The 11253-nt window shown below is 43.4% G+C and overlaps 1 protein-coding gene across 2 annotated transcripts in view; it reads left to right on the forward strand.

Annotated features, from left to right (window-relative positions):
* Nucleotides 1-11253, forward strand: part of Lmln (leishmanolysin like peptidase) — a 68761-nt gene that overhangs the window by 23472 nt on the left and 34036 nt on the right. For both annotated transcript variants that reach the window (XM_029544560.1, XM_021209693.2), the window contains exons 8-11: nucleotides 596-690; nucleotides 6373-6490; nucleotides 8264-8371; nucleotides 10524-10600. In XM_029544560.1, the coding sequence (XP_029400420.1) occupies nucleotides 596-690; nucleotides 6373-6490; nucleotides 8264-8371; nucleotides 10524-10600 (398 nt within the window). The remainder of the gene's footprint in view (nucleotides 1-595; nucleotides 691-6372; nucleotides 6491-8263; nucleotides 8372-10523; nucleotides 10601-11253) is intronic.

Below are 11253 nucleotides of genomic sequence, written 5' to 3' on the forward strand. Positions count from 1 at the left end.
TGGTGGCTCCCAACCATTTGTAATGGGATATGATGCCTTCTGGTATGTCTAAAGTTTGCAACAGTGTATTCACACACACACATACAAATACATATATATGTATGTGTGTGTGTGTATATATATATATATATATATATATATATATATATATATATAGTCTTTAAAACAAAAATGAAAAAACAAAATTAAAAAAAAAACAAAAACACCAGTGCTTTGGAGAAGTGACTGACCAGCAAAGAACACAGATTGTTCTTTCGTAGGCTCTGACTTCATTCAGTTCCTGAGTGCTTGTGGGGCAGATCACAACCACCCCTAACTCCAGCTCCAGGGCGTCTAGCACCCTTTTCTGACTTTGAAAGCACCAACACATGCCTGGCACCATTCACACAGACACATACATATGAGTAAAAATAAAAATAAATATTCTTTTAAATGTTTACAGCAGGTCACACAGTGTTTTAAACTATAAGTACAGTCACGTAGTTGCTGCTGAGTTGGAGCATGGGATAACTTGTGCAGAGCTGTGTGGTACTTTTGTGACTAATACCAACAACACCCACATCCTACTGTAGGACACTTGAATTCTTTCTTTCAGGGCTTCTCGGCTGGGCTTTTTGCATTCTACCATGATCAAGATGGAAACCCCCTGACTTCAAGGTCTGCAGATGGCCTCCCACCCTTCAACTATAGGTACTTGCCATTTCCTTTCTTGTTCCTCTCTTAGAGGATGTAAGGATAGAACCTGAGAATCACAGCATTTTCCATGCAGTGAATGACAGTGTCTTCGTGGCTACTCAGTGTAGATTCTGAGACAAAGTGGACTTGAGAGCTGGCTTATTCAGACGACCAAGACACTCAGGGCTCATGCCGCCACGTTATAACTCATTTTACTTCACAGTATAGTGGGGAAGCAGGGATTGGTTGTGTTTGGTTTTTTTTGTTGATGTTGTTGTTGTTTTAACTACTAAGTTAGCAGTGTTTGAGAGGTTCAGGCCTAAAATAAGCAATGTTGAGAAATACTGAGAACAGTTCTATCAGCTTTGTAAAGAATACCAGTCACAGGACAAGAACCATCAGCATGAATTTATATCAAATAAGTATCTAAAATAAGGACACAGTCCATAACAGCACATGAAAAAACTAGAGATTGTTGTTGTTGTTATTTTGAGTTTTTTTGAGACATGGTTTTCCTGGATATCCTGGAATTGCTCTGTAGACCAGGCTACCCAACCTTGAACGAGGAGATCCACCTGCTCCTTGCCTCCCGAGTGCTGGGATTAAACAGATGCACCACCACCACCACCCAATGACAGTTTTATTATTAACTTAATGACAAATAATATAAACCACCTCAAAATCTATAAAGACTAGGTTGAATAAATAAAATATATGTTCATAAAACTAAAAACTACATAATACTTCAAAAAAACAAACCACAGAAACAAGAAAGCAGCACACTGTTGGCTGGGGTGTGTATCAGTCATAGAACATGTGCACATTGTCTGGGGTATGGATCAGTCATAGAACATGTGCACATTGGCTGGGGTGTGGATCAGTCATAGAACATGTGCACATTGGCTGGAGTGTGGATCAGTCATAGAACATGTGCACATTGGCTGGGGTGTGGATCAGTCATAGAACTTGTACACATTGTCTGGGGTGTGGATCAGTCATAGAACATGTGCACATTGGCTGGGGTGTTGAGCAGTCATAGAACATGTGCACATTGTCTGGGGTGTGGATCAGTCATAGAACATGTGCACATTGGTTGGGGTTTAGATCAGTCATAGAACATGTGCACATTGGCTGGGGTGTGGATCAGTCATAGAACATGTGCACATTGTCTAGGGTGTGGATCAGTCATAGAACATGTGCACATTGTCTGGGGTGTGGATCAGTCATAGAACATGTGCACATTGTCTGGGGTGTGGATCAGTCATAGAAAATGTGCACATTGTCTGGGGTGTGGATCAGTCATAGAACATGTGCACATTGTCTGGGGTGTGGATCAGTCATAAAACATGTGCACATTGTCTGGGGTATGGATCAGTCATAGAACATGTGCACATTGGCTGGGGTGTGGATCAGTCATAGAACATGTGTACATTGGCTGAGGTGTGGATCAGTCTTAGAACATGTGCACATTGTCTGGGGTGTGGAGCAGTCATAGAACATGTGCACATTGTCTGGGGTGTGGATCAGTCATAGAACATGTGCACATTGGTTGGGGTTTAGATCAGTCATAGAACATTTGCACATGAGCTCATAGGTTCAGTCCCTAGCCACCCCACCGTCGCTGTATTCAGAAACATGGCCAAACTTCTCAGGTATAACATGAAGCATATAACAGGAATAACAGAACAATTCATATATTCCACTTACGTGGGAGTCAGGTGCTAGCAATGATAGAAGATAAATGGGTTTGCTTTAGGGGGCAGTCTGCTAACATTGGGCAGTGCCAGGGAAGTCCTCCCGGGTGCTGACTGTTCCATTGCTTTCTCGGGATAGTGACATGGGGTAACATTAACAGTTCATCTGGGGCTGGAAGATGGCTCAGCAGGGAAAGTGCTTGCTGTACAGGTGCAACATAACACACGGTACACAAGCATGCATCAGACATGCATCCATACATGCATAAATACATGCATGCATACCTACAGCTAATAATAATAAATACAATTTTAACTAAAAAAAAAATCAGCACTTGGGACTGGAGAGATTGGCTCAGCAGTTAAGAGCACTTGCTGCTCTTCCAGAGGACCTAAGTTTTATTACCAGCACCCATATTAGGAGGCCCATAACTGCTTGTAACTTGAGGTCCAGGGATCTGACATTCTCTTCTGGTCTCCTGGGTACCTACACATAAGTGGCATAGACACATATAGATACACACAAGCACATAAATGAAAGTAATAAAAAAATTTTAATTAACCCTAAACATATATGTCCAGTAAAATAGTTTATACTATTTAGTATGTGTTTGTTTTTAATATTTTAGAGTAATTACAGAGTGATGTTTCACTGTAATCTCAGCACTTGGGTGGTGGAGGCGGAAGGTCAGAAGTTCAAGGTTACCTTCAGTGACTTGGTTCAGGGCTGGGCTACAGGAGACTTCATCTCAAAGAACCAAAGGGTTACTGCAGGGACAAAGACATATATAGTAATATATAAACAGGTGTTTTCCCAAACCAAGCTTTTTGTTTGGTAGTCTTGTCTTGCAAAGCATGCTGGTCCTGGTGGAAAGTATACATGGTTACATTAGCATAATCTGTGGCATGGGAGAGCGCTGTAGGGCAGGATTCAAGGGAAGCCGACGCTCTGTGAGAGTGTCCAGTGTAAACAGGGATGCTAGAGTAATACACTCAGTTGTTAGGAAGAAGAACTGGATTGGGCTCTAGCCTGTTTGGAGAAACCATTTGTTTTAGTTTATACCTGGAATCCCAGAATTTGGCAGGCTAAGGCAATAGATTAAGGAGTTTAAGGCCAGCCTCTGCTACATAGCAAGTTTAAGGCTAGCCTGTACTGCACGAGACTCTGTTTTAAAAAAAAACAGACAAAACCAAAAGGGGATGTGGGGAGGGCCGAGTGAAGTGTTACCCTTGATAATGAATGGAAAACAGAATGTTGGTTGATTAATGAGCTAAAAACTTTATTTTCTTGCTGCCACTGTTAACTGTGTTTAAACGCTGTCTTCCTAAATAAATAAATAAATAATGAGTTAATGCAATGACCATAGGAATCAGGGTCCTGAACATTGAGGTGTTGAGTGGAGGACCAGGGATGAGAAATAAAGATAACAAAAGCAGTCGCTGGAACCTGGAGATCTGCATGAGCTGATGACTGATGCCAAGCAGGTTCATTAAGTACAGCATCATTTATCTCTGTCATTTAATCTATTGTTTTATCTGTCGGGGGAAACGGCCAAGGTCAGCAGAGAGCTAAGTCAGTGTTCACAAAGAGCACAGGATACCTCAGACACAGCTGCCTAAGGACGCATAACCACTGCCCAGGGGGAAGAGTCCAGTCCCCAGGAACGGCAACCTTGACTCCTCCGAGGCCCGGGCTCCAGCCCTAGACCAGCCTTGCCAAGCCCACTCCTAGACAAGGACACAGAGCTAAAGTCCCCTTTGTCCTTTCATCAGGCCTCTGAGAAAGGCTTGAGTCAGTCTGGCTCTCCATAATGCAATGTGACCAATTGCTCAATTTTGCTGCCATGACCTCCCCACCACAAAGAACTGAACCAACCACTGCCCAGCTAAGTCCATGCCGTTTTATTTTATTTTATTATTAGATATTTTCTTTATTTACATTTCAAATATTATCCCCTTTCTTAGTTTCCTCTCCAAAAATCCCCTATCCCCTTCCCAACCCACTCACTCTCGCTTCCTAGCCCTGGCATTCCTCTACACTGGGGCATAGAACCTTCACAGGACCAAGGGCCTCCCCTCCCACTGATGACTGAGTAAGCCATCCTCTGCTACATATGCAGCTAGAGCCATGAGTCCCACCATGTGTTTTCTTTGATTGGTGGTTTAGTCCCAGGGAGCTCTGGGGTTACTGGTTAGTTCATATTGTTGTTCCTCCTATGGGGCTGCAAACCCCTTCAGCACCTTGGGTACTTTCTCTAGCTCCTTCATTGGGGACCCTGTGCTTTGTCCAATGAATGGCTGTGAGCATCCACCTCTGTATTTGCTAGGCACTGGCAGAGCCCCTCAGGAGACAGCTATATTAGGCTCCTGTCAGCAAGCTCTTGTTGGCATCCACAATAGTATCTGGGTTTGGTGGTTGTTTATGGGATGGATCCCCAAGTGGGGCAGTCTCTGGATGGTCATTCCTTCAGTCTCTGCTCCGAACTTTGTCTCTATGCAGTTTTAAGTCGTAGCCCAAAATAAGAAACCTTTTCCAAAAAAATTTCTTTCTAAATTGGAAGCAGATAAACAGATGTGATAAAAGCAGAATAAAAGGAACTGGTTTTCTCTGCTGAGATAGGGCCTAATACTGCCGGGCTAGCCTCGAACTCTCAAACTTACATAAAGCTGAGGATAACCTTGAATTCCCTATTACGGGTGTGTACCACCACAGCCAGTTTACGTGATGCTGGGCACCAAACCCAGCTCAGGCACAGTACAACTGAGCTGTATCCCTAGCCTGGCATTTTAGTTTTGGTGTATATATTTTTCTATAAGGCAGTTAGGCCTGTCATTGTTGCTGGATAGTCTTGTCGCTAACAGCACTTTGTCCCACCTCTCTTCTGTCTGATGTTGATGTAGCCCCCTCAGCACTCTTCTGAGAACTAACCACATAGCACAGCTTTTAAATTATTTTGCTTTGCAAGTGTTTGTGTCCTTGGGTCTAGACGATGTTTCTTTGGCTTGCTTAGTTGAGCCCTGCATTTTTTAAAATCCCCTTTGCTCCCACCATTGTGGGCTACTGGTTTTCACTGTGGCCTTGAGATTGTAGACAGGGCATGTGAGCCCACAGAGCTGGCAGCTCTTCATGAACCACATCCATCTTTCATGAGTAAGTGCTTCCCAAATTGATGCCGCTCTTTGCTTACTTCCAGGCCTCTGAAAAGACTGACTTGGCCAAGCTCTCATTGATTTCATGCCAGAATTTCCTGAGACCTTTACTCTGCCATTTTCCTGAGAACTTTCTAGAATTTAATTTTGTAGATGACATGAAACAAGAATGTAACCTTTTCCTTGATGGATAACTAGTTTCAGTGCATAGTAATTACATAATTTTTCCACTCATATGGCAGTATTTTTTTTTTCAGGTTCCTTATATGCTTGGGTCATCTCTGCCTTGATTCTCTTTCTTCCTTCCTTCTTTCCTTCCTTCCCTCCCTTCCTTCCTTCCTTCCTTCCTTCCTTCCTTCCTTCCTTCCTTCCTTCCTTCCTTCCTTCCTTCTTTCCTTCCTTCATTCCTGCCTGCCTGCCTCTGCCTGCTTCCTATGCCTGCCTGCCTGCCTGCCTGCCTGCTTCCTATGCCTCCCTGCCTTCCTCTTGTCAGAAGACACCAGTGAAGGCTGGGGTACAGTCCAGCGGCAGAGTACTTGCCTGGCATCTACAGCCTCCTGTGCTAGATCTCTAGCAGGTCAAGGGGGAAAAGGCTCAGCATTATGAGCCAGAGCATGGTGGTACATACCTATAATTGAAGTACTGGGGAGGCAAAGATGGGGGACTATCCTGGTCTACACAATAAGTACCAGACCAGCCAGGGCTACATGTCTCAAGAAAGAAAATAAAATGCTTATAAGTATATTACATGGATATGACATATAATAACTCTCAAGTATTTCAATTTCATATTGACATTTATAAACACTTTTACATTTAAAGTTGTAACTGTCTTCTTATTCTGTAATTACAGTCTGGGCTTGTATCAGTGGAGTGATAAAGTGGTTCGGAAAGTAGAGAGATTGTGGAATGTTCGAGATAATAAGATAGTTCGCCACACTGTGTATCTCCTAGTCACACCGCGTGTTGTTGTGAGTATTACTGAGTGTCTTCATGTCTCCTTTTTCATGATGGCTCCCACTTTTCCAGTCTTTACTATTTAAGAAGGTGTACTTCGATTTCAGCCTGTAATAGAAAATGTGTAAAGACAGTGTAATAGAGGAGCAAGCCAAGACAGAGGGGAGGAAACAAATTTGGCAGAGCATCTTGTGGTCCCTCCCCAGCCTGCTGCTTTAAGGCAGGAGAGGAGAGGTGCCCGTGCTAGGGAGAAGCAGTGTCATTGAAGGTTATTTGGGGGTGGGAGGGAGGATGGATCAGTCTGTAAAAGTTCCTGCCACAAAAACATGAGGACCCACATTCAGATTTCTAGAGTTCAGGTGATTGGGAGCTAGCCTAACACAGTGGGTGAGTTCTAGGCTCAGTGGACACACGTGCATGCATGTACACACACACGTAAAAAAATAAAATATATAAATGTAATTTTAAAAATGAAGTAGAGAATGTTTAAGGGCCATATCTGATACTGAGTTTTGGTTTCCACGTGCAGTGCACATGCATACATGGGAACATGTATATGTAACACACACAAGGTTAGTTGAGCAGAAAAGAAAAAGAAGCCATGGCTAGGGCTGGAGCATTGGCCTCAGTGGCTAGGAACACTTGCTTTTTTTTGTTTTTCTGAGACAGGGTTTCTCTGTATAGCCCTGGCTGTCCTGGAACTCACTTTGTAGACCAGGCTGGCCTCAAACTCAGAAATCCACCTGCCACCGCCTCCTAAGTGCTGGGATTAAAGGCCCGGCACTTTCTTTTTTTTTTTTAAGATTCATTTGTTTATGTGTTTTATGTCTATGGGTGCTCTATCTGCATCTATGTCTGTGTGTATGTCTGAATGCCAGAAGAGAGCATTAAATTCAATTTATAGATGTAGTGAACCACCATGTAATTCATGGGAATTGAACTCAGGACCTCTGGAAGGGCAGCCAGTTTTCTCTTTGTAGCCCTAGCTATCCTGAAACTCACACTGTAAACCAGGCTGCCCTTGAAATTCACAGACATCCACCTGCCCCTGCCTCCTGAGTGCTGAGTGATTAAATTTTGGGTATTCTTATGAGGTGAGTCTGGCAGTGGTGGCGCACGCCTTTAATCCCAGCACTCAGGAGGCAGAGGCAGGTGGATTTCTGAGTTCGAGGCCAGCCTAGTCTACAGAGTGAGTTCCAGGACAGCCAGGGCTTCGTAGAGAGATCCCCATATTAGGGGTGGGGAGAATGTCCTTTAAAGTCAAAAAGTGAAGGATGGCCCAGTGGTCAAGAATGCTTCCTATGCCACCGCCAGGACCAGAGTCTGTCACCCAAGCAAACGGGCTGCGAGTCCCCTAAAGCCTGTAAGTCCAGCTTCAGGACTCGGCACCCTTTCGCCTGTGTTCACGCATGCAAATACACACACAGATAAATAGGTTTTAAAACAAGTCTTCAGAGAGAAAAATATTAAAAGAAATAATAGTTTCCTATTACATTCTAAGAAGAATGTAATAGCATCAGAATATTTAACTATTTTGAAAATCATATATTAAAGAGGTTCTGTCTTATCAAACTAATTCTTTAAGGAGTGGTTGTTGTCTTTTCTTTTTTTTTTTTTTTTTTTTTTTTTTTTCGAGACAGGGTTTCTCTGTGTAGACCAGGCTGGCCTCGAACTCAGAAATCCACCTGCCTCTGCCTCCCAAGTGCTGGGATTAAAGGTGTGCGCCACCACGCCCAGCAGTGGTTGTCTTACTCTGCTCTTCTGGGTGTTTGTTTTCTGCTTCTCAGGAAGAAGCTCGGAAGCATTTTAACTGTCCGGTTCTCGAGGGCATGGAGCTTGAAAACCAAGGTGGGATGGGCACGGAGCTGAACCACTGGGAGAAGCGCTTGCTCGAGGTCTGTCCCGGCACAATGCTTGTCTTTTTTTTTTTTTTTTTAAGATTTATTTATTATTATACATTAAGTACACTGTAGCTGACTTTAGACGCACCAGAAAAGGGCATCAGATCTCATTACGGGTGGATGTGAGCCACCATGTGGTTGCTGGGATTTGAACTCATGACCTTCGGAAGAGCAGTCAGTGCTCTTACCCACTGAGCCATCTTGCCAGCCCCACAATGCTTGTCTTTACCGAGGTAGGGAGTATTCAAATGGCACGGAATGCAAAGGGGAAATGAGCTGTAGTGGCATAGACTCCATTCTTGGATCTTCCAAACTTTGTTTGTTTGTTTGTTTATTTGTTTAAATTTTATTTAATTTACATTCCAACTGCAGTTTCCCCACCCTCCTGTCTTCCCAGTCTCCCCCCACCCCCCACACACTCCTCCCCCATTTCTCTTCAGAAGAGGATCAACCTCAATGGATAGCAACCAGCCATGGCATATCAAGTTAGAAGCTACATAATATTGTATTATAGAAATAGAAGAAGCCCATGTTAATAACCATTATGTTTTAAATAATAAATAATTTTTATTTTAAAGATAATGTCTTACTATGTAGTCAAGGCTGGCTGTGAACTTATAGCAACCCTCCTGCCTCTGCCTCTGACTCTGCCTCTGCCACTGAAATCTGGGATTGCAAATGTGTACCACCATGCCCAGCTAAAAATATTATGCTTTTGCTTTGTAGTACTGGGACTTGAACCCACATTCTACAGCTCCTGCAGAGGGATATCAGCACACACAGCATGCCAGCACCGCAGAGTCAGGCTTTTTTCTTCTGTCAACAGCACCTCTCTCCCCCAGCTGTAGTGTAAGAACAGGAAACCCCGCCACAGATGGATGCAAGACCTGGGTTGACCCAATAGTACTGTGACCCAAATAGGAGCTATTGCCTTTCCAGTGGTTCCACAGACTCCATAAGTGACACACACCCAGTTGTCATTTTACGCAATGACGTTCCAAACTGTGGCTTAGTAATGGGTATTCATGTTCATTTAAAGAAATCCTGAGCCCAGAGGTGCATTAGTAGGTCATTTACCCTTAAATAGTGCCACCAAGTGACATCCTGTATTTATTAGGTTTCAGGGAAATAGAACCAAAAATTAATCCCATGTCACATTTGTTTGTATAGAAAAAATAATCTGGAAGTAGAATTAAGACTCTGGAAGTAAAATGTTTTGGGCAAGAAGTGTGTATGTGTCTATATTTCTTCATAGGGATCTGATTAGATAGTTTCAGCAAATAGAGCTCATGACTGAAGGTTATAAGCTTAGGAAGGGTTCTGCCCAGCTGTTCTGCTCTAGGTCACTAAAGAGTGACAGTGGTGAACACTTATGAAGCAAATGCCCTCATTCTTCTCATTGGAATTTCTGTCTCTAATTTCCTTAAGGAATTTGCTTAAGTGATTTCCTTAGAAGCTATAGATCGGCCAGAAATCAAGCGTTATGTCCTTTCCAGTAGAAGACGTGAGAATATCAGTTTTATTAGCCACTTTGTTTCTCTTAAATCAGCATTGATGTTAAGATGATGTTAAGGTGTCAGGAAAGTGCTGGGCAGTGGTGACACAGGCCTTTACTCCCAGCACTCGGGAGGCTGGGGCAGGTGGATGTCTGTGAGTTTGGGGCCAGCCTGGTCTACATCTTGACCTCTAATCCCTTGATCTTTGGTTCTGCCCTGCTTGTTTTGGACGTTAGTATAGGTTTTTGTGATCACAAAGTTGAGAGTTAGGAAAGCTTTTCCTTTGTAAATCCATGTAAGCGTCCCTCCTGTTTCTAATGTAACCGCAGCAGCGCCTGACTGGACCACTCACTCGTAACCACACAGCGCCTGTCTGGACCACGCACTCGTATGACTTTGCTTAGGGAGCATGAGGGTTCCTCGCTCTGCAGATGCTTGCGTTCATTTTCTGCATAAAGCCCGCACTGCTGGTCGTAGTCACCAAGGGAAGTCCTAACCGATGGAGACTTGAGGCAGAGAGTAGGCTCTGCGTCCCCAGTCTGGACATTTTAAGCTTTTTGTACTTGATCATTTTCATGTTCACAAAACATGTTAAATATGCAAAGGGGTCATAGAGTTATCTTCTAATAAAATGTGCTGGTGATTTTCAGAATGAAGCAATGACTGGTTCTCACACCCAGAACAGAGTTCTGTCTCGGATCACGCTGGCGTTAATGGAGGACACTGGGTAAGACGACTGTGGGAGAGCGATCTGCTTATAAAGTTAAATGAGTATTAATATGGAGCTCAGGAAGGCGCTGATGTTTTATTTCAAAGCAAAATGTACTTACATTTATAACAGAATACTATAACAAAGTCTAAGATACTAGGATGCCACAGTGATATCAAGGGAAAACTAATCTAGATAATTTTAAATTATTTAATTGAATGAGTAATATATAGAGTCCTAGGATTTTTGTTGTTTTGTTTTGAAACGAGATCTCACTGTGTAGCCCTTACCTGCCTGGAACTTGGAGTATAGACCAGCCTGGCCTTAAACTCACAAAGACCCACCCACCTCTTGCCTCTGCCTCCCACCTGCTGGGATTAAAGGTGAGCCCTCGCATTCCCAGGAGAGTCCTAGTCTTTAAGGAAGTGGATCTCTGTCTGTTAAAACAGTGAGATATTCTATTTAAGTAAAACACTCTATATAACTCCTATGTAACAAATCAGAGTGATTTTAGTAGAGGCGTTATTGCCTCTTGCTGTCTCTAAAACAGCCCACAAGAAATTAGAAAATAGCGTCAGCCGGGCGTGGTGGCGCATGCCTTTAATCCCAGCACTTGGGAGGCAGAGGCAGGTGGATTTCTGAGTTTGAGGCCAGTTTGGTCTACAGAGTGA

Source organism: Mus pahari, chromosome 12, assembly GCF_900095145.1.
Source record: "Mus pahari chromosome 12, PAHARI_EIJ_v1.1, whole genome shotgun sequence".
Lineage (NCBI taxonomy): Eukaryota > Metazoa > Chordata > Mammalia > Rodentia > Muridae > Mus > Mus pahari.